Here is a 24644-nt window from a genome sequence, read left to right as displayed (position 1 = left end):
GGGCACCAATCATAGTAGTGGACATAAACAGATCCAACCTCCTCTTGGCTACACTAGAGAATCCTCCTCACCGGGGGCACCAATCATAGTAGTGGACATAAACAGATCCAACCTCCTCTTGGCTACACTAGAGAATCCTCACCGGTGGCACCAATCATAGTAGTGGACATAAACAGATCCAACCTCCTCTTGGCTACACTAGAGAATCCTCCTCACCCGGGGCACCAATCATAGTAGTGGACATAAACAGATCCAACCTCCTCTTGGCTACACTAGAGAATCCTCCTCACCCGGGGCACCAATCATAGTAGTGGACATAAACAGATCCAACCTCCTCTTGGCTACACTAGAGAATCCTCCTCACCTGGGGCACCAATCATAGTAGTGGACATAAACAGATCCAACCTCCTCTTGGCTACACTAGAGAATCCTCCTCACCTGGGGCACCAATCATAGTAGTGGACATAAACAGATCCAACCTCCTCTTGGCTACACTAGAGAATCCTCCTCACCGGTGGCACCAATCATAGTAGTGGACATAAACAGATCCAACCTCCTCTTGGCTACACTAGAGAATCCTCCTCACCGGGGGCACCAATCATAGTAGTGGACATAAACAGATCCAACCTCCTCTTGGCTACACTAGAGAATCCTCCTCACCTGGGGTACCAATCATAGTAGTGGACATAAACAGATCCAACCTCCTCTTGGCTACACTAGAGAATCCTCCTCACCGGGGGTACCAATCATAGTAGTGGACATAAACAGATCCAACCTCCTCTTGGCTACACTAGAGAATCCTCCTCACCGGGGGTACCAATCATAGTAGTGGACATAAACAGATCCAACCTCCTCTTGGCTACACTAGAGAATCCTCCTCACCTGGGGCACCAATCATAGTAGTGGACATAAACAGATCCAACCTCCTCTTGGCTACACTAGAGAATCCTCCTCACCGGGGGCACCAATCATAGTAGTGGACATAAACAGATCCAACCTCCTCTTGGCTACACTAGAGAATCCTCCTCACCTGGGGTACCAATCATAGTAGTGGACATAAACAGATCCAACCTCCTCTTGGCTACACTAGAGAATCCTCCTCACCGGGGGTACCAATCATAGTAGTGGACATAAACAGATCCAACCTCCTCTTGGCTACACTAGAGAATCCTCCTCACCGGGGGTACCAATCATAGTAGTGGACATAAACAGATCCAACCTCCTCTTGGCTACACTAGAGAATCCTCCTCACCTGGGGCACCAATCATAGTAGTGGACATAAACAGATCCAACCTCCTCTTGGCTACAGTAGAGAATCCTCCTCACCTGGGGTACCAATCATAGTAGTGGACATAAACAGATCCAACCTCCTCTTGGCTACACTAGAGAATCCTCCTCACCCGGGGCACCAATCATAGTAGTGGACATAAACAGATCCAACCTCTTCTTGGCTACACTAGAGAATCCTCCTCACCTGGGGCACCAATCATAGTAGTGGACATAAACAGATCCAACCTCCTCTTGACTACACTAGAGACTCCTCCTCACCTGGGGTACCAATCATAGTAGTGGACATAAACAGATCCAACCTCCTCTTGGCTACACTAGAGAATCCTCCTCACCTGGGGTACCAATCATAATAGTGGACATAAACAGATCCAACCTCCTCTTGGCTACACTAGAGAATCCTCCTCACCCTGGGCACTAATTGTAGTAGTGGTATAGCCCCGTTTCCCTTGTGGGAGGGGCTTTTAGTATGAGAGAGAGAGAGAGAGAGAGAGAGAGAGAGAGAGAGAGAGAGAGAGAGAGAGAGAGAGAGAGAGAGAGAGAGAGAGAGAGAGAGAGAGAGAGAGAGAGGTAGAGGGAGAGGGAGAGGGAGAGGGAGAGAGAGAGAGAGAGAGAGAGAGAGAGAGAGAGAGAGAGAGAGAGAGAGAGAGAGAGAGAGAGAGAGAGAGAGGGAGAGAGGGAGAGTTAGAGAGAGAGAAAGAAAGAGGGAGAGAGAGAGAGAGAGAGAGAGAGAGAGAGATGAGAGTAGCCATAATAGGACATTTTTATTGTTTTATTTCACTTTTGTTTATTATCTAGTTCACTTCCATTGGCAATTTAAATATATGTTTCCCATGCCAATAAAGCCCTTTGAATTGGAGAGAGAGCGCGAGAGAGAAACTATGAAATTTAGACTTAATATGAATATGTTATGTGCTCAGGTCTAGATCTGTGCTTCTAACCTTGGTGTTGTCTTTGTGTTACACACACACTCACACAAGCAATGCAAACAAGCCTCACAGTATAATAATGATCATGAATGAGACAGATGTGAAAAACTCAATAATTACCTCACACTGACAAATAACTACTGTAAAGGTTCATTAAGCTAAATGACGGTATAATCAACGATAAGTAGGTAGTGCAACAGTATATCCTGTTGATATTCTACTCATCATCTGTCAAACATGTCTCTCTGGCTCTGCACACCTGTAATGGCTGGGGGATCAGCTATATATGCATTATATTAGAAACCCTTTTCCCCGTTCAGCGGAATCGGATTTTACACAACGCTTATCAAGGCTCCAAGGGTAAGGAGTTGTTACTAAGGTAACAGGCGATGGGAATCTAAAGAAATGAATAGACAAATCAGCCTTTCAAGCTTATTTACTTTATTTCTTTGTCTTTTCATACACTTCATGGCTCCTCTTTTGGTTTCTTTAGTCAAAGCACAGACACTCAAGTCACTGAATTTCTTCATTAACCAACTTTGAAATCAAACCTGTTTCAAATATACACTAGATGACCAAAATTATGTTGACACTCATTCCAAAATCATGGGCACTAATATGGAGTTGGTCCCCCATTTGTTGCTACAGCAGCCTCCACTCTTCTGGGAAGGTTTTCCACTAGATGTTGGAACATTGCTGCAGGGACTTGCTTCCAATCAGCCACACGAGCATTAGTGAGGTCGGGTGCTGATGTTGGGTCGATTTGGCCTGGCTCACAGTCGGCGTTCCAATTCATCACAAAGGTGTTCGATGGGGATAAGGTCAGGCTCTGTGCAGGCCAGTCAAGTTCTTCCACACCGATCTCGACAAACCATTTCTGTATGGACCTCACTTTGTGTTCATGCTGAAGCAGGAAAGGGCCTTCCCCAAACTATTGCAACACAGAATCACAGAATCATCCAGAATGCCATGGGCAAAAAGTTCTACAGCTGCACCATCGAGAGCATCCTGACCGGTTGCATCACCACCTGGTATGGTAACTGCTCGGCATCTGACCGTTAGGTGCTACAGATGGTAGTACGGCCCAGTACATCACTGGGGCCAAGCTTCCTACCCTCCAGGACCTATATACTAGGCGGTGTCAGAGGAAAGGCCAAAAATGGTCAAAGACTCCAGTCACCGAAGTCATAGAATGTTTTCTCTGCTACCTTACGGTAAGCGGTACCGGAGCGCCAAGTCTAGAACCAAAAGCTCCTTAACGTCTTCTACCCCCAAGCCATAAGACCGCTGAACAATTAATCAAATGCCCACCAGATTATTTACATTGACCCCCCCCATTCAATTTTTACACTGCTGCTACTCGCTGTTAATTGTCTATGCATAGTCACTTCACCCCTACCTACATGTACAAATTACCTCAACTAACCTGTACCCCTGCACATTGACTGCTGTATATAGCGTCGTTATTGTTATTTTATTGTGTTACTTTTTATAATTTTTTACTTTAGTTTATTTGGTAAATAAACTAAATATTGAACTGCACTGTTGGTTAAGGACTTGTAAGTAAGCATGTTGTATTCGGCGCATGTGACAAGTAAAGTTTGATTTGATTGTATACTGTAGCGTTAAGATTTCCCTTCAACTGGAACTAAGGGGCCTAGCTCAAACAATGAAAAACAGCCCCAGACCATTATTCCTCATCCACCAAACTTTACAGTTGGCACTATGCATCTGGGCAGGCACCATTCTCCGGGCATCCGCTAAACTCAGACTCGTCCGTCGGACTGCCAGATGGTGAAGCGTGATTCATCACTCCAGAGAATGCCTTTCCACTGCTCCTGAGTCCAATGGTGATGATCTTTACACCACTCTAGCCGACGCTTGGCATTGCGCATGGTGATGTTAGGCTTGTGTGCGGTTGCTCGGCCATGGAAACCCATCTCTTGAAGCTCCCGATGAACGGTTCTTGTGCTGATGTTCCTTCCAGAAGAAGTTTGGATCTCGGTAGTGAGTGTTGCAATCGAGGACAGACAATTTTTATGCGCTATGTGTTTCAGCACTCGGCGGGCCCGTTCTGTGAGCTTGTGTGGCCTACCACTTCGCAGCTGAGCCATTGTTGCTCCTAAACATTTCCACTTCACAATAACAGCACTTACAGTTGACCGGGGCAGCTCTAGCAGGGCAGGAATTAGTCAAACTGACTTGTTGGAAAGGTGACCCTATGACGGTGCCACATCTTCAGTAAGGCCATTCTACTCTGAATGTTTGTCTATGGAGATTGCATGGCTGTGTGCTCGGTTTTATACACCTGTTGCTGAAATCCACTAATTTGAAGGGGTGTCCACATACTTTTGTATATATATGTATTTTTCATAAATAGGGTTTTTGTAGTATTAGTTGATTATTTTAAAGTTGTTCATCATAATTTCTAGTTTGACCACTTCTAACTATAAGAGTCCAACTTTGATTAGGCAGTAGTCCTATGTGTACCATGACTCCACATCACACGTGTGAGATTTTGCTACTGATAAGGTTGCACTATGCTCTTTTTCACTTTAGAAATGGTGCAGCTGATGTGAAAAGGCTTCTTCTCTGACACATTACATACATACAACACGAAGAATCACACCCTGGAACCAATCGTAGTAGTGCTCGCCAACAGATCACACCTCTTATAGCCTTGTTTCCCGTGTGGGATGGGCTCATCTCTGCCAATAGGTATTTAGTATGCCAGACATAAAGAACATTTACTTGAAACAGAATTTGATTTTTATTTACTACAGTTGCGAGAAAAATGAGTTGCCGATCGGATTGAATTAAAAGGTACAAATCCACACACGCTCTGTCGGGCTCCCCGAGGATCAAAGGAGTCGAGAGAGAGAGACACGAGAGACACGAGACACGAGAGATGAGAGAGAGAGAGAGAGAGAGAGAGAGAGAGAGAGAGAGAGAGAGAGAGAGAGAGAGAGAGAGAGAGAGAGAGAGAGAGAGAGAGAGAGAGAGAGAGAGAGAGAGAGAGACACGAGACACGAGACACGAGAGATGAGAGATGAGAGAGACACGAGACACGAGACACGAGAGATGAGAGAGAGAGACACGAGAGACACGAGACACGAGAGACGAGAGAGAGAGAGAGAGAGAGAGAGAGAGAGACACGAGAGAGAGAGAGAGAGAGAGAGAGACAGAGAGAGAGAGAGAGAGAGAGAGAGAGAGACACGAGACACGAGAGATGAGACAGAGACAGAGACAGAGACAGAGACAGAGACAGAGACAGAGACAGAGAGAGAGAGAGAGAGAGAGAGAGAGAGAGAGAGAGAGAGAGAGAGAGAGAGAGAGAGAGAGAGAGAGACGAGAGACGAGAGACACGAGAGAGAGAGCACGAGACACGAGAGATGAGACAGAGACAGAGACACGAGAGATGAGACAGAGACAGAGCAGAGACACGAGACAGAGAGAGAGACAGAGACAGAGACAGAGACAGAGAGAGAGAGAGAGAGAGAGAGAGAGAGAGAGAGAGAGAGAGAGAGAGAGAGAGAGAGAGAGAGAGAGAGAATGAATCAGCTTTGTTTGCATTATATAATAAACCATTTTCCCCATATAGCGGAATCTGATTTTTCACAGTGCTTATCAAGGCCCCAAGGATAAGGAGTCGTTACTAAGGTAACAGGTAAAGGGGATCTAAATAAATTAATAGACCAGTCAACTTTTCAATCTCTTCATACACTCTTCATAGCTATTCAAGGTACATACGTTCAAGCAACTATTTATCTTCACTAATTGACTTTGAAATCAGAATTATTTAAAATATATTTCATAAACAGCATATTGGTTGTATTATTTGGCTATTTCAGAATTGTTCATCACTATTTCTAGTTTGACCATTTCAGATTCTTAGAGTTAAACTTTGATTAAGCAGCGAGCCTATGGGAAGTCTTCCATGACTCTACATGACACGTAGAGAGCACTGAGTGGGTTCTCATGTTCTTTGCTCTAGGCGGTAGCCTCGTAGCATACTGGCCCAATCATTATACAACTAAAATAAATGCTCAAATGAGTCAGCATCATTGGGACACATTATTTTCATTGGGACACATATTCAATTTTAGAAGAATCAAGGTGATTTTGCATTCAAGGGTGAGTGACTCTCCAGATCAGCAGTATAAAATACAGAAGTACTTTAATGAGGTTTGCTATACAGAGATAGCTAGCTAGTCCTTTTTGATTTTCTTTCAATCCCTCACTGTTTGAAATGAAAGATGCTTCTAGTTCTCCATCTGCGGGGGATCACAACACGAGACAGGATCAGGAGGTGGCATGTCATGTAGCAGGTGGCTAGCGTGTAGCTAGCGTGTAAAGTTGTTAGACACTTCCTGTGGTTCTGACCTCAGCCCCCCCCCCCTCCCTCACACACACACACACACACAAAGCGTGTCTGCACAAACACATGCGCACGCAGGCATGCATACACGGACACTGTGTTTATACGATTAATTGGGATTAAAGCTCTGTTATCCGCTCATAATTCAATTTCCAGTGAAGAACATTTCCGCAGAATGTATTCAGGACCACATTGAAAATAATATAACCATGGTGAAAAACAAGTGTTGTATAATACTTTCATTTGTTGTCCTATGGACAGACAGGCAGACTAATAAAACAGTGTTAGGTGTTAATGGGCCCACTGCCTGTTTATGATAATTACACTCCTTCACAGTTGACAGAAGGTGAGAGGTTATACGCTGCTAACGGGCTGACAATAGCTACATTGTGCTCATTGTACTAGATAATACATATTCCAATGAAAAACATGGCAGCACTGAGAAAGAGGCCTATTCAGAGAGAGGAGATTACAGTTTATGTCTAACAGTGGGAGGGGGGCTAAAGGCCTGTCCATGTCATTACAAACGACTTAAATAGCATACTGGAGCATTCATGTATGTTACAATTGATGTCCTCATGGGTGAATGATTTACATTGGTAATTATTGTTGACTGCTCGTTAGCCCCTATCTTTGTTGTATGAGAGGTTGTGGTTCTGCCAGAAACACAACAGAGGGCCACCATTGTTCCTGTTCCTGTTCCCAAGAAAGCTAAGGTATCTGAGCTAAACGACTATCGCCCCGCAGCACTCACTTTCGTCATCATGAAGTGCTTTGAGAGACTAGTCAAGGATCATATCACCTCCACCCTACCTGACACCCTACACCCACTCCAATTTGCTTACCGCCCCAATAGGTCCACAGACGATGCAATCACAATCACACTGCACACTGCCCTAACCCATCTGGACAAGAGGAATACCTATGTAAGAATGCTGTTCATCGACTACAGCTCAGCATTTAATACCATAGTACCCTCCAAACTCATTAAGCTCGAGATTCTGGGTCTCAACCCCGCCCTGTGCAACTGGGTCCTGGACTTTCTGACGGGACGCCCCCAGGTGGTGAGGGTAGGAAACAACATCTCCACCCCACTGATCCTCAACACTGGGGCCCCACAAGGGTGCGTTCTCAGCCCTCTCCTGTACTCCCTGTTCACCCATGACTGCGTGACCATGCACGCCTCCAACTTAATCATCAAGTTTGCAGACGACACTACAGTAGTAGGCTTGATTACCAACAACGACGAGACGGCCTACAGGGAGGAGGTGAGGGCCCTTGGAGTGTGGTGTCAGGAAAATAACCTCACACTCAACGTCAGCCAAACAAAGGAGATGATCGTGGACTTCAGGAAACAGAGGGATCACCCCCCTATCCACATCGACGGGACAGTAGTGGAGAAGGTGGAAAGTTTTAAGTTCACATCACGGACAAACTGAAATGGTCCACCCACACAGACAGCGTGGTGAAGAAGGCGCAACAGCGCCTCTTAAACCTCAGGAGGCTGAAGAAATTTGGCTTGTCACCAAAAACACTCACAAACTTTTACAGATGCACAATCGAGAGCATCCTGTCGGGCTGTATCACCACCTGGTATGGCAACTGCTCCGCCCACAACTGTAAGGCTCACCAGAGGGTAGTGAGGTCTGCACAACGCATCACCGGGGGCAAACTACCTGCCCTCCAGGACATCTACACCACCCGATGTCACAGGAAGGCCAAAAAGACCATCAAGGACAACAACCACCCGAGCCACTGCCTGTTCAACCCACTATCATCCAGAAGGGTGCATCAAAGCTGGGACCGAGAGACTGAAAAACAGCTTCTATCTCAAGGCCATCAGACTGTTAAACAGTCATCACTAACATTGAGTGGCTGCTGCCAACATACTGACTCAAATCTCTAGCCACTTTGATAATTAAAAATTGGATGTAATAAATGTATCACTAGTCACTTTAAACAATGCCACTTTATATAATGTTTACATACCCTACATTACTCATCTCATATGTATATACTGTACTCTATACCATCTACTGCATCTTGCCTATGCCGTTCGGCCATCGCTCATCCATATATTTATATGTACATATTCTTATTCATTCCTTTACCCTTGTGTGTAAAAGGTAGTTATTGTGAAATTGTTGGATTACTTGTTAGATATTACTGCATGGTCAGAACTAGACGCACAAGCATTTCGCTACACTCGCATTAACATCTGCTAACCATGTGTATGTGACCAATAACATTTGATTTGATTTGAACCTTTTACTGCAGTGGGCTAAATCAGGGTTACTCAGAGTGTTTCTTGGTAGTCTTAAACAAACCTACTTTGAATCGAAAGTATACATCTCACACACATTGTTATGGGCTTAAAAAAAGAAACTTGTACCATGTCACGTTTAGAGTTGAAATGTATAATTGTTTTTGTTTGCGTCACAATAATACACTTTAAGTACATCACAGAAGACTGAAATGTAACAAAACCGCTTGACATAGAAACACCAGATTTCCGGCTGTTAAAACTTCTCATGGATAGGGGGCAGCATTTTCACGTTTGGATGAAAAGCGTGCCCAGAGTAAACGGCCTGCTACTCAGTCCCAGTTGCTAATATATGCATATTATTAGTAGATTTGGATAGAAAAACTCTGAAGTTTCTAAAACTGTTTGAATGATGTCTGTGGGAAAAACCCAACTCATATGGCAGGCAAACACCTGAGAAAAAAATCCAACCAGGAAGTGGGAAATCTGAGGTTGGTCGTTTATCAACTCATTCCCTATTGAAGATACAGTGGGATATGGGTCATGTTGCACTTCCTAAGGCTTCCACTAGATGTCAACAGTCTGTAGAGCCTTGTGTGATGCCTCTACTGTGAAGTGGGGCCGAATGAGAGGGGGATGAGTCAGAGGTCTGGCAGAATGCTTTAAACTCGTGACGCTCTTTCACGTGAGAGCGAGCTCTGTTCCATTTGCTTTTCTGAAGACAAAGGAATTCTCCGGTTGGAGCATTATTGAAGATTTATGTTAAAAACATCCTAAAGATTCATTCTATACTTCGTTTGACATGTTTCTACGACCTGTAATATAACTTTTTGGACTTTTCGTCCGTACTTTCCGCTGGACTTGCACGCGCATTGTGAGTTTGGATTTGTTTACCAAACACGCTAACAAAAGGAGGTAGTTGGACATAAATGATGAACTTTATGGAACAAATCAAACATTTATTGTGGAACTGGGATTCCTGGGAGTGCATTCTGACGAAGATCATCAAAGGTAAGTGAATATAATGTTATTTCTGACTTATGTTGACTCCAACATGACGGATATCTTCTTGGGTTGTGTTGGTCTCTGAGCGCCGTACTCAGATTATTGCATGGTTTGCTTTTTCCGTAAAGTTTAAAAAAAATCTGACACAGCGGTTGCATTAAGGAGAAGCATATCTTTAAATCTGTGAATAACACTTGTATCTTTTATCAATGTTTATTATGAGTATTTCTGTGATTTGATGTGGCTCTGTGCAAATTCACGGGATGTTTTGGAGGCAAAGCCAAATGCAAACTGAGGTTTTTGGATATAAATATGATCTTGATCGAGCAAAACATACATGTATTGTGTAACATGTTGTCCCGGGAGTGTCATCTGATGAAGAATATCAAAGGTTAGTGATTAATTTGATCAATATTTCAGCTTTTTGTGACTCCTCTCTTTGGTTGGAAAATCTCTGTATGTGACTAGTTGCTGACCTAACATAATGATATGTTCTGCTTTCGCCGAAAAGCTTTTTTGAAATCGGACACTGTGGTTGGATTAACGAGAATTTTATCGTTAAAATGGTGTCTAATATTTGTATGTTTGAGAAAATTGAATTATGAGATTTCTGTTGATTGAATTTGGCGCCCTGCAATTTCATTGGCTGTTGGCGAGGGGTTCCGCTAGCGAATAAAAAAAAATATATATACCCTACATGGTAGAAGTTTGGGGTCACTTAGAAATGTCTTTATTTTTGAAAGAAAAGCAATTTTTTTTGTCCATTAAAATAACATCAAATGAATCAGCAATGCAGTGTAGACATTGTTAATGTTGTAAATGACTATTGTCGCTGGAAACGACAGATTTATTATGGAAGATTTACATAGGAGTACAGAGGCCCATTATCAGCAACCATCACTCCTGTGTTCCAATGGCACACTGTGTTAGCTAATCCAAGTTTATAATTTTAAAAGGCTAATTGATCATTAGAAAACCCTTTTGCAATTATGTTAACACAGCTGAAAACTGATGTTCTGATTAAAGAAGCAATACAACTGGCCTTCTTTAGACTAGTTGAGTATCTGGAGCAGCCTTCATTTCTCAGAACAAGAATAGACTGACGAGTTTCAGAAGAAAGTTATTTGTTTCTGGCCCTTTTGAGCCTGTAATCGAACCCACAAATGCTGATGCTTTTTTTGGAAAATGTGCTTTTGTTTCAAAAACAGGGACATTTATAAGTGACCCAAACTTTTGAACAGTAGTGTATAACTTAATAACATTCCACACGAGGCCACTAGTCATTTGACTGCATGAAAGGGCTACAGCAGGGTATTTACTTTAAACGTAAAATGTTTAGTTCTCTGTTAGGTTTATAGAAGCTTTTCAGTCACCTTTGTCAGTGTCCTCTCTCTCTCTCTCTCTCTCTCTCTCTCTCTCTCTCTCTCTCTCTCTCTCTCTCTCTCTCTCTCTCTCTCTCTCTCTCTCTCTCTCTCTCTCTCTCTCTCTCTCTCTCTCTCTCTCTCTCTCTCTCTCTCTCTCTCTCTCTCTCTCTCTCTCTCTCTCTCTCTCTCTCTCTCTCTCTCTCTCTCTCGTCTAGATGTTCTTAATTGGTTTACTAAATCTTTCCCCCTTTCAAATACTGTACATCAAATACTTTTTGAGTGCACTGCACAGAGGCCGTGTTCGCTTCAAAGTTAAACTTCAGGTGGCTTTGCCAGACTACCCATCATGCATCGCACCTTTATGCCCTTGAACAACCTCTTTTTTTTTGCTGGCTCCTCACCACTCCTCTGACTAGGTTACAAACAGAGAGAGGAGGAGAGAGGAGAGCTGCTGATAAGGTCTATAGATAGATAGAGAGGGTGGGAATGTTTAAAAGGACCAATACAGGAGACAGGAGAGAAAGGGAAAGCTAGTGAGGAAGACATAACGTGATGGGGGGGGGAGAGAAAGAGAGAGAGAGAAAACAAGACAGAAAGAGGGGGAGAAAGAGAGAGAAAGAGATCTCTGAGTTGGATAGCAGATCATTAGGCTAGTCGGCTATATTATTGATCCCTTTCAATTCCCTGACCGAAGATGGTTGTAGTGGTCAGAGAATAATCACACCAAACCAAAGCAATCAGTTATATCACTCGGCATGTACAGTGCATTCGGAAAGTATTGAGACCCATTGACTTTTTCAAAAAAATTTACATTACAACCTTATTCTAAAATTGATTCAATTGTAAAAAAAAATAAAAAAATATGTAAATCATCAATCTACACCAATAACCCATAATGACAAAGCAAAACTGTTTATTTTTGTATTTTTCCTAAGGAAAAAAACCTGAAATATGACATTTACGTAAGTTTTCAGACCCTTTACTCAGTACTTTGTTGAAGAACCTTTGGCGTTTGGAAATTGCTCGCAAGGATGAACCAGACTTGCGGAGGTCTTGGCTGATTTCTTTTGATTTTCCCATGAGGTCAAGCAAAGAGGCACTGAGTTTGAAGGTCGTCCTTGAAATACATCCACAGGTACACCTCCAATTGACTCAAATGTTGTCAATTAGCCTATCAGAAGCGTCTAAAGCCATGACATCATTTTCTGGAATTTTCCAAGCTGTTTAAAGGCACAGTCAACTAAGTGTATGTAAACTTCTGACCCACTGGAATTGTGATACAGTGAATTATAAGTTAAATAATCTGTCTGTAAACAATTGTTGGAAAAATACTTGTGTCATGCACAAAGGAGATGTCCTAACCGACTTGCCAAAACTATAGTTTGTTAACAAGAAATGAATGGAGTGGTTGAAAAACGAGTTTTACTGACCCCAACCTCCAAACTTCTGACTTCAACTGTAAGTAACAATACTTTAAAGTTCTACTTAAGTAGTTTTCTTTTGTATCTGTACTTTAATTTACTATTTATATTCTTGACAAGTTTTACTTTCGCTTCACTATACTCCTAAAGAAAATAATACTAGTACTCGTTACATTTTGAATGCTTAGCAGACAGTAAAATGACCCAATTCACGCACTTATCAATCCCTGTTGAATCCCCTGCTTCTGATTTGGTGGACTCATTAAACACAAAATCTTAATATGTAAATGATGTCTGCGTGTTGTAGTGTGCCCTTGGCTATCCGTAAATAATATTTAAAAAAATAATTGTGCTGTCTGCATAATATAAGCTATTTTAAATGATTTACACTTTTACTTCTACTTTTGATACTGAAGTATATTTTTGCAGTTACATTTACTTTTGATACTTAAATATATTTTAAACCAAATACTTTTCGACTTTTACTCAAGCAGTATTTTACTGGGTGACTTTCACTTTTACTTGAGTCATTTTCTAGTAAGGTATCTTTACTTTTACTCAAGTATGACAATTGGGTATTTTTCCACCACTGACCAATAGATGCTACTACATGTGTTAGCATCTCCTTGTTCTCATCAAATCTCTGAGCCAGTAAAATGTGTGAAAGCTGGTTGAGATCCGACATGATTTTGTTTGTATCGTGGCATGCCACAATTATATGGTAAACAACACCTGTTTGATAATATATTCTCTGCCTGATTTTACTAAGAGAGATGGGGGTAGAGGGGAGAGAGGGATGGAAAGAGAGAGAGAGATGAGAGAAAGCGAGAGAGAGATATATAGTGGAGAAAGCAAGAAAGAGGGTGAGTGGGGTAGATAAAAAGAGAAAGAGAGAGAGAGAGGCAGCGAACGAGAAAGGGAGGGGAAGAGAGCGAAGAGGAAGAGAGGATCCAGAGAGTGAAAGAGGACATTAGTCATCTCCCCAGCTGTTAGTACTAACAAAGAGGATGTGCTGGCTCCTGTTCTTTTGTCAGTTTATCAGCATCTCTGATCTTATTTACAAAGCATCTGGTGGGGACAGGCCTCCAGCCAGCATGTTCAGCCTTAGAGGAGAGGAGAGGAGGACCGAGTCAGAGATATGGAGGATTATCTCTTATTATGGTCATGCTTCCATCACTTCGTGCACATTGTACCACATTTCTGAGACTGCATGCCATTACTCCACACACACACACACACACACATACACCCTCCTGGTTTTAGCAGCAGTGGTCCTTCCCCTTCTGTTCCCCTCCCGTTCCCCTCCCTCTCTCCTGTAGCCAGTGTGTGTCCAGGCACGTCAGGCTCAAAGCCTATCTCACACATCATGCACACTCACAGAAAGGCCTTGGAAAAGATACTAATCCTTACCTCCAGAGACTGATCCAGTGTTCCTCCACCCCTGTCCTCTCTCCAACCTAACAGGTGGAGCCCTATGTGATGTTCAAGAAGTCGGACAAGCCCCTTTACGGTAATGACCGCTTTGAGGGTTACTGCATCGACCTGCTGAGGGAGCTGGCTAGCATCCTGGGGTTCACCTACGAGTTGCGTCTGGTGGAGGACGGCCGCTACGGGGCCCAGGACGAGACCACGGGCCAGTGGAACGGCATGGTCAAGGAGCTGATCGACCATGTGAGTCTGGACCTACCTCACTACTTAAATTATTAAAGTTTAATTAATGAGGTGGTAAACAGCTAGAGGGCGTGGGAGGGAATGTATTTTGTCAGAAGTGTGTGTGACAAGGGTTTGTATAGTTGTATTTTTTATGACAAACATGTTTTTGGCTGAGAGAGAGAGAGAGAGAGAGAGAGAGAGAGAGAGAGAGAGAGAGAGAGAGAGAGAGAGAGAGAGAGAGAGAGAGAGAGAGAGAGAGAGAGAGAGAGAGAGAGAGAGAGAGAGAGAGAGAGAGAGAGAGAGAGAGAGAGAGAGAGAGAGAGAGAGAGAGAGAGAGAGAGAGAGAGAGAGAGAGAGAGAGAGAGAGAGAGAGAGAGAGAGAGAGAGAGAGAGAGAGAGAGAGAGAGAGAGAGAGAGAGAGAGAGAGAGAGAGAGAGAGAGAGAGAGAGAGAGAGAGAGAGAGAGAGAGAGAGAGAGAGAGAGAGAGAGAGAGAGATCAGCTCCCATTCTCGTTCCTGACCGGGTGTACAGCATGGATTCTGGCTTGACTCGTTTCCCCTGCAGAGCTTATTAAAACAAACACACACACACACTCTCTCACACACTGCCCACGGACTATATCATTAAGTTTGACAAAGTAAGACCCAGATAGTATAAGCTCTGCACAGGCAGGCAGAAAAATAACAGGCTCGCCGCAGCCAATGCTCAATATCTGACCCCATTAAATAACACTGCATCTCCCTCAACTGTGGTACACTGGACCGACGGCCATGTTTGTTTTGATCATGCGGAGGCTGGAGGGAGAGGGATCCCAGAAATTTGACACACACAGGGCCCAATTCCTGTGAGGTGATTGGAGCGTTGGCTGTTATGTAGATGTAGACCCACCTATCTCTAGACAGCAAAGGATGCATCCCAAATGGCACCCTATTTCCTAGATACATGTAGTGCACTACTTTTGACCAGAGCCCTAACGTAGTGCACTATATAGGGAATAGGGTGGCATTTGGGACTCATAAATACTGTAGGCAGGCAGGATCTGTGGTGGACAAAACAGACAGTAATTGGCCTGGACAACCCTTCACAGGAGTCTACACTAGCTCGGCTCTCCAGGACATGGTGAATTGAGCTGAAGAAGCTGAACATATCCAATCAAATGGAGTTGAAGGAAATCACTGGTGCTCTCTGACTAATGCTTAGTGTCATAGAACTAGAGTACTGTAGATGAACCAGGATACATTCAGTTGAAATAGGACCTAGACATGAGCTACATTAAGTGATCTAAATCGTATTGCGTCTTAATCGTATTGCGTCTCACTTGGCCTTAAATGACATGGAACAGATAAAGACAGCCTACCTCGTATGACTACAGATGATGTCCTGTTTAATATCAGAAATAGTTCTTCATACATTATAGTGGCTGGGACCAAACCACCTCATTCAATCTAGATTGATGTATGACAACCTTGATGGGGACAAACAGGATATTTCATTGTGAAATGATGTTGTTGACCTTGCTGTGAGTGTTTAGCATGTACCTGTGTCACAATGGAGCCGCAGATTGATCAACCACACAGAGGTTTAACCCCACATAGAGAGACCGGATTGGTTGGGACGTTTCGGATAAGCCTTGGGCCCAATTGAAAGGTCAAGCTCAACATACTGTATTAACATGAAGAAGGACTCGCACTCTGAGCCATGGCGGATGGATACGTATGGATGGAATATGAGTGATGAGGCTGTGGAAGAATGTAGATAAAAAAGTAGAACCCCTGATTCAGTGTTGTGAAGAAATAGGGTTATTATGAAATAACAACTAAATAAGATTCTCTCAGATCAGAGACACAATATAACATGTGGATGTCTGTGTTCTTATGAGTATGGCGATTGGTTGAACGTTATCTTGTTTTCTGGGAAAAACTTCTTCCATCGCTCAAGCCCTCCCTCCTCCACCCTGACACTCCTCTGCCCCAGTGGCTGTGGTTGATAGGACCATCCATCCTCTAAATGGGGTGGGGGTGTAGAGGGAGGGGGGATTGCCTTAGTTTAGGTTCAACGTCAGACAAGGAAAGGATGTATGTGAGATGGAGGGATAGAAAGAGCGTATACAAGGGGAGGGGGGTTGTGAGGGAGAGAGTGTGTGGAGGAGCGAGCGAGAGGGAGAGAGAGAGAGAGAGAGTTAGAAAGGCTCTACATTTCCTCCTAAGTGCCGTGGGACGGACTCTGCGATGTGTAAAGGCACTGTTTTCTTAATTTGATTGGCTCTAAACGCTTCCTGCGTCTCTGACTTACAGCCTATCCTTCTTCCCTTTTATGTTGTCTGTTGACAGAAAGCTGATCTGGCAGTGGCTCCCCTGGCCATCACCTACGTGAGGGAGAAGGTCATCGACTTCTCCAAGCCCTTCATGACACTGGGGATAAGTATCCTCTACCGCAAGCCCAACGGAACCAACCCTGGGGTCTTCTCTTTTCTCAACCCCCTCTCACCCGATATCTGGATGTATATTCTGCTGGCTTACTTGGGTGTCAGTTGTGTGCTGTTTGTCATAGCCAGGTAACACGTTAGTTCCAGTAATCAATCAATCAATCAAATGTATTTATAAAGCCCTTCTTACATCAGCTGATGTCACAAAGTGCTGTAGAGAAACCCAGCCTAAAACTAAATCACTGCTAATTCATTCACATACTATTATATGCTAACGTCTTAATTATTTAACCTTGCCCCATCTGACTAACAAGATAGTCTCTCGGTGAATATGTTACAATCTTGACACTAAGTGGACAAAATCTGCTCACTACCTACTACCAATACCTACTCACTCAGATGACACAGACTTTATAGCTAGCCCCATACTGAAACATTCAGAAACACATTCACTCAAACTTTTAATAATGCAACCAACTTTGAAGAACAAGGTACACAGATAAAAGTCTATATATCTGAGGAAAGTAGATGTTCCAGCACACAAAGACACTTCCCTTCCAGCCTTCTCTCCCAGTATAATGGAGGGAGGGCTGAGTGTTACCTATCGGCAGGCAGGCAGCTGCTGTTAAGTGATTCCTGGGCAGTCTCTGTGTCTCCACACATCACTGCTGTTCCCTGGTCTGCCACAACTATCTGCTGCTCAGGAGATAATGCACACAAACACAAACCTTACGATCAGAGACGTTAAACCAGCCGTTTCAGGACTGTGTGTGTGCAGTATGTGTGTATGTACAGTACCAGTCAAAAGTTTTGACTCACCTACTCATTCCAGTGTTTTTCTTTATTTTTACTATTTTCTACATCGTGAAGACATAAAAACTATGAAATAACACATATGGAATCATGTAGTAACCAAAAAAGTGTTAAACAAATCAAAATATATTTATAATTGAGATTCTTTAAAGTAGCCACCCTTTGACTTGATGACAGCTTTGCACACTCTTGGCATTCTCTCAACCAGCTTCACCTGGAATGCTTTTCCAACATATGCTAAGCACTTGTTGGTTGCTTTTCCGTCACTCTGCGGTCTAACTCATCCCAAACCATCTCAATTGGGTTGAGGTTGGGTGCTTGTGGAGGCCAGGTCATCTGATGCAGCACTCCATCATATCTATATATATTGAATGAGAAGGTGTGTCCAAACATTTGACTGGTACTGTGTGTGTGTGTGTGTGTGTGTGTGTGTGTGTGTGTGTGTGTGTGTGTGTGTGTGTGTGTGTGTGTGTGTGTGTGTGTGTGTGTGTGTGTGTGTGTGTGTGTGTGTGTGTGTGTGTGTGTGTGTGTGTGTGTGTGTGTGTGCTCGTTGGTGTGAATGGCTGCTGCCCCCATTTCCCTGTTGTCTCCAGTGTCTCAAAGTCACTACTGTCTTTTCTGTTTTTTTCTCCACCTTGCCTCAAACATACCAAGTGATAGAATCTACATAGGAATAATATCAGCTCAGTAAGAACCTGCTAGTTATGACAGTGACTTAGAAAAAGGACAGAGGTGGCTGACAATTGAAAAAGCTTGATCATTTGTAAGGTTGATCACGTGTTTGCGCATTATAGAGAGAGTCTGGGTTTTTGTAGGATTATTGGAGAAGCGAAGAGAGGGTATGAAGAGTGAGGCTTTTATGTTAGATCTTGAGGTAAGCTAGTGTGTGTTAGATCTTGAGGTCAGCTGGTGTGTGTTAGATCTTGAGGTCAGATGGTGTGTGTTAGAACTTGAGGTAAGCTGGTGTGTGTTAGATCTTGAGGTCAGATGGTGTGTGTTAGAACTTGAGGTCAGATGGTGTGTGTTAGAACTTGAGGTCAGATGGTGTGTGTTAGATCTTGAGGTCAGCTGGTATGTGTTAGATCTTGAGGTCAGATGGTGTGTGTTAGAACTTGAGGTCAGATGGTGTGTGTTAGAACTTGAGGTCAGATGGTGTGTGTTAGAACTTGAGGTAAGCTGGTGTGTGTTAGAACTTGAGGTAAGATGGTGTGTGTTAGAACTTGAGGTAAGCTGGTGTGTGTTAGAACTTGAGGTCAGATGGTGTGTGTTAGAACTTGAGGTCAGATGGTGTGTGTTAGATCTTGAGGTCAGCTGGTATGTGTTAGATCTTGAGGTAAGCTGGTGTGTGTTAGATCTTGCGGTCAGCTGGTGTGTGTTAGATCTTGAGGTCAACTGGTGTGTTAGAACTTGAGGTAAGCTGGTGTGTGTTAGATCTTGAGGTAAGCTGGTGTGTGTTAAAATTTTAAGTAAATTGTTGTGTGTGTTAGAACATGAGGTGAGCGGGTGTGTGTTAAAATTTTAAGTAAATTGCTGTGTGTGTTAGAACTTGAGGTCAGATGGTGTGTGTTAGAACTTGAGGTAAGCTGGTGTGTGTTAGATCTTGAGGTAAGCTGGTGTGTGTTAGATCTTGAGGTAAGCTGGTGTGTGTTAGAACTTGAGGTCAGATGGTGTGTGTTAGATCTTGAGGTAAGCTGGTGTGTGTTAGAACTTGAGGTCAGATGGTGTGTGTTAGATCTTGAGGTAAGCTGGTGTGTGTTAGATCTTGAGGTAAGCTGGTGTGTGTTAGAACTTGAGGTAAGCTGGTATGTGTTAGATCTTGAGGTCAGCTGGTGTGTGTTAGATCTTGAGGTCAGATGGTGTGTGTTAGATCTTGAGGTCAGCTGGTGTGTGTTAGAACTTGAGGTAAGCTGGTGTGTGTTAGAACTTGAGGTAAGCTGGTGTGTGTTAGATCTTGAGGTCAGATGGTGTGTGTTAGATATTGAGGTAAGCTGGTGTGTGTTAGAACTTGAGGTAAGCTGGTGTGTGTTAGAACTTGAGGTAAGCTGGTGTGTGTTAGATCTTGAGGTAAGCTGGTGTGTGTTAGATCTTGAGGTAAGCTGGTGTGTGTTAGAACTTGAGGTCAGATGGTGTGTGTTAGAACTTGAGGTCAGATGGTATGTGTTAGATCTTGAGGTCAGCTGGTGTGTGTTAGATCTTGAGGTCAGCTGGTGTGTGTTAGATCTTGAGGTCAGATGGTGTGTGTTAGATCTTGAGGTCAGCTGGTGTGTGTTCGAGCTTGAGGTAAGCTGGTGTGTGTTAGATCTTGAGGTCAGCTGGTGTGTGTTAGATCTTGAGGTCAGCTGGTGTGTGTTAGAACTTGAGGTCAGATGGTGTGTGTTAGAACTTGAGGTCAGATGGTGTGTGTTAGAACTTGAGGTCAGATGGTGTGTGTTAGAACTTGAGGTCAGATGGTGTGTGTTAGAACTTGAGGTCAGATGGTGTGTGTTAGATCTTGAGGTCAGCTGGTATGTGTTAGATCTTGAGGTCAGATGGTGTGTGTTAGAACTTGAGGTCAGATGGTGTGTGTTAGAACTTGAGGTCAGATGGTGTGTGTTAGAACTTGAGGTAAGCTGGTGTGTGTTAGAACTTGAGGTAAGATGGTGTGTGTTAGAACTTGAGGTAAGCTGGTGTGTGTTAGAACTTGAGGTAAGATGGTGTGTGTTAGAACTTGAGGTAAGCTGGTGTGTGTTAGAACTTGAGGTCAGATGGTGTGTGTTAGAACTTGAGGTCAGATGGTGTGTGTTAGATCTTGAGGTCAGCTGGTATGTGTTAGATCTTGAGGTAAGCTGGTGTGTGTTAGATCTTGCGGTCAGCTGGTGTGTGTTAGATCTTGAGGTCAACTGGTGTGTTAGAACTTGAGGTAAGCTGGTGTGTGTTAGATCTTGAGGTAAGCTGGTGTGTGTTAAAATTTTAAGTAAATTGTTGTGTGTGTTAGAACATGAGGTGAGCGGGTGTGTGTTAAAATTTTAAGTAAATTGTTGTGTGTGTTAGAACTTGAGGTCAGATGGTGTGTGTGTTCGAGCTTGAGGTAAGCTGGTGTGTGTTAGATCTTGAGGTAAGCTGGTGTGTGTTAGATCTTGAGGTAAGCTGGTGTGTGTTAGATCTTGAGGTCAGCTGGTGTGTGTTAGATCTTGAGGTCAGCTGGTGTGTGTTAGATCTTGAGGTCAGCTGGTGAGTGTTAGATCTTGAGGTAAGCTGGTGAGTGTTAGATCTTGAGGTCAGATGGTGTGTGTTAGATCTTGAGGTCAGCTGGTGTGTGTTAGAACTTGAGGTAAGCTGGTGTGTGTTAGATCTTGAGGTAAGCTGGTGTGTGTTAGAACTTGAGGTAAGCTGGTGTGTGTTAGAACTTGAGGTAAGCTGGTGTGTGTTAGAACTTGAGGTAAGCTGGTGTGTGTTAGATCTTGAGGTCAGCTGGTGTGTGTTAGATCTTGAGGTCAGCTGGTGAGTGTTAGATCTTGAGGTAAGCTGGTGAGTGTTAGATCTTGAGGTAAACGTGTGTGTCTGTTGTCAAACTCATCAGGATTAGTTGATTGGATAGTTATCAGCATCTGACCCTGTGCACACGTTGAGTCAGCATATCCCTCGTATCCCTAATAACTGCCTGTGTCCGAAATGGCATCATATTTCCTGTATGATGCACTACTTTTGGCCTGGGCCCACTGGGCTTTGGTCAAAATAAGTGCATTATATAGGGAATAGGGTGCCATTTCAGACACAGTCACTGGTCCACTGGTGGAGAATAGGGTCAGTCCTGCAGGAACTTTAGCATAACGTTTACAGAGAACGCTAGCATTTTATTGAAATATTCAATCATGATGTAAGATTTAAATGTAATTTAGCTTTTCCATGTGATAAACTGTTTTGTGTAGACATTTCATTTTGATGGATACCATATTGGTTAGTATGATTTTTGACCAGTTGTAGTACATTTCGTTCTTATATTTTCATCTTGACCTTAGAGGCTGGATATTATTATTGAAATAAGAGCAATGGTATTGTGGATGGTGTAATGCTAAGCAAAGTACGTTTTTTATGTTGGTAGTAGTTGTGTATCTTTTGTTTGCTTTGTTCAGGCTTAGTTCTCAGGCACTGGAAAGTAGTGCAGAGTTTGACATTTTCACATTTACATTTTATTAATTCAGCAGTCGCTCTTATCCAGAGCGGCTTACAGTTATTGTATTCATCTTATGATAGGTAGGTGGGACAACTACATATCACAGTCATAGTAAGTACGCTTTTCTTCAATAAAGTAGCAAAGTCAGAGCTAGTAAGAGGGAAAAGAGTTAAGTGCCAGTGTTAGTTCACAAAATGCTTTTTGGTATGTGTGTGTGTGTGGGGGGGGGAGGGGGGGGGGACAGAGTACTCAGGTTGGGGTGTAGGGTTTGATCAGAGCCTGAAAGTAGAGAGGGGCAGTTCCTCTTGCTGCTCTATAGACAAGCACCATGGTCTTGTATCTCTCCCCTTGATCTGGTTGCTCTCACCTGACTAGGGCCGGCGTTTGAGGCACGTTGGAGAAAAAGACAAAGAAAAGTTGATGTTAACTCTAAAACTTTTGGGGAACGTAACTCTTTGAGTTGTACACCCAATAGTTTTACAGTTAATACATGTGTGTTTTCCAATGTTACTGGCGATATGATCACACAAGAGAATAAAACGCTGCAACTGTCATCTAAGTTGGTTCAGAATATGCACCTATCTTTTTAAATGATCACAGTAAGTAAGTGTTGTTGGGTAAGTGTTAAAATATCCCTTTCCCTCTGTTTAGACACTAGGCCTGGTAGGGCTTCAGTAGCATGCATGTACCATACAGTGTAGTGGCACAAACCTCAGTCGTTCTCTGGAAAGGTAACTAAGCTAACTGTACATATATATGTGTGTGTACACATGTGTGTGTGTTTTGTGTGTGTGAGGGGGTTTATGCTACTACGTGTGTGTGTGTGTGTGTGTGTGTGTGTGTGTGTGTGTGTGTGTGTGTGTGTGTGTGTGTGTGTGTGTGTGTGTGTGTGTGTGTGTGTGTGTGTGTGTGTGTGTGTGTGTGTGTGTGTGTGTGTGTGTGTGTGTGTGTGTGTGTGTGTGTGTGTGTGTGTGTGTGTGTGTGTGTGAATACTGTATGATGACATTATAAGGACTGGTTTAGGCTCCCCCTAGGCAAACTGATCTACATGGCATATTTAGAAACACTGTCAGGATACAGTGGGAAAACCACAACATTACTGTATTTACATGATTTAATAAGATACCCTTCTCATATCACCAGCTGTTGTTGTTTTTGTTGTTGTTGTTGCTTGTGGTAGGTGTTCTTGTTGTTGTTTTCCTCTAATATCTTTCCTACACTGTTCCTTCTTCCTTTGTTATGTAGGTGATGAAATGAAACATCTGAAACAGTCTCTATTGTACATCCCACCACCTCCGCACCATCTCTGTGCATTATCGCCTTGTTACAGTTTGGGGAATCTAATTTCCTGCCTCCTCCTTATCAAATGAATTTAAAAAAGATAAAACCTGCAGAGGAACGAATGAGCTCGCTTATCGTCAACAATTTATCCAAACATTTATGCAGGATTCTCTCTCTTTCTGTCGGCCAATCTTTTAATTATGTAGTCTCATACTATTGTTACATCTTGTTGTCACATTCTTGGTGGATAGAAGACGGCCTCAATATTAGACATTCTCTCCTTCGTTTGTGTTACTGTGAAACAGAGTATATCATATGTTCAATACACAGTCTAACACCGTCTGCTTCGTTAACTGCAACATGTTACAACATGCTTGTGTAACAGGCACATTTCCCATCCCTTATTCTACATTTGTAGAAGGGGAACGGATGTAATGGAATTTCTATTAGACTCTTCTGCATTTCTCCTCCATTACTACAATGAGAGTCTCAGTATGCTTTCAAAAGCCCCATGTAAAACAATTTGTCGGCCTCTCAATGCTACAATACAGATATAGATTTTTTATCATCCTGGAAATAGAAGCAAACAACAGCATTTGATTGAGGTTTGTGTATAGACAGATATATATACATGTATTTTTTCAAGCCGTATGGAATAGTCTACGGCAACAGCCCCATTCGAACTCTGTTGATTGCTTGGAAGGTTCATATAAAGCCTATAGAGATATATAGCCATGTCTTTTCCCCAGTCATTTAGAATTGAAGAGACTAGACCAGCAACAGCCCCTTTCTAGCCCTCTCTCTGTGTTCATTCTTCTCCCCTAACATTGGTGTTATCAGGCGTATCATCTGTTGAGTTTTCAGCAGGATGACCTTATAAAAAGATAAAAGCCTGCCATTGTTTCTTCTCTGCTGCTGAGTTCCCTTCTTGCCTGCCTGTCTGCCCTCCATCCTCCCGCCCGTCTGTCTGTGGTTATCTCTCTCTCTCTCTCTCCCCCCTTCTCTCTCTCCCTCTCTCTCTCTCCCTCTTCCTCTCTCTCCGCTCAGCGGTGACCTTACTCAAAGTGTCTCCCTCTGCGGCTCTGATGACCTGAGATAACGTAAGGGCGGTGTAATTGGATCAAAGTGACAGCTAACTGAACGGGATGGGGCTGGTGGAGTGGCCGGGCAGCTCCACCTTCAGAGGCAGGTTAAGCTGCTGCTAGTGGTTCTCCTCGTACGGTGACAGGAATGTTTTAGTATTCCCACCGCGGTGAGGTAACTCCCGCCTCTTACCCCACCCTCTCCTCAGGCCAGCTAAGGATGTAGGATGACAAGCTGGCTCATCCGTGTTCTCATCCGTGTTCCTGGCGTGGGGTAATTGGCTTTGCTCAGCGGGATCTCCACTAAGGTGGTCCAGCCGGGGGCACCAGTCACTAGTCACATACGTCTTGCCAAGGTCACAGTTCACATGAACTCAATTTGGAATTGCAAACTGACAAGCAAGCAAATCTGGGGCAAATTGAGTAGACAGATTGATTTAGGGCCAAGGATTGTGTTAAAGCAAGGAATGGTGGGATCTAAAGGACGTTCAGTGGTCTTGGAGCTGGACTAGAATACCCCCTTGAGTGTGACATGGGGGATAGGGAGCGTGCACTAACCACATTTTAATGGCCAAGCCCATTATTCATGA

The 24644-nt window shown here is 43.4% G+C and overlaps 1 protein-coding gene and 1 pseudogene across 1 annotated transcript; both read left to right on the top strand.

The window, feature by feature from the left end:
- Positions 1 to 24644, top strand: part of LOC139573487 (glutamate receptor ionotropic, kainate 2-like) — a 218739-nt pseudogene that overhangs the window by 140170 nt on the left and 53925 nt on the right.
- Positions 18380 to 21906, top strand: LOC139572239 (uncharacterized). Its single transcript, XM_071394888.1, has 3 exons — positions 18380 to 18386; positions 19034 to 20576; positions 20795 to 21906. Exons 1-2 carry the CDS (start codon positions 18380 to 18382, stop codon positions 20434 to 20436), a joined length of 1410 nt encoding a protein of 469 aa, XP_071250989.1. The 3' UTR covers positions 20437 to 20576; positions 20795 to 21906.

The sequence above is a fragment of the Salvelinus alpinus genome, chromosome 4 (genome assembly GCF_045679555.1).
Source record: "Salvelinus alpinus chromosome 4, SLU_Salpinus.1, whole genome shotgun sequence".
Lineage (NCBI taxonomy): Eukaryota > Metazoa > Chordata > Actinopteri > Salmoniformes > Salmonidae > Salvelinus > Salvelinus alpinus.
This window is presented reverse-complemented; position numbering and strand designations above follow the sequence as displayed.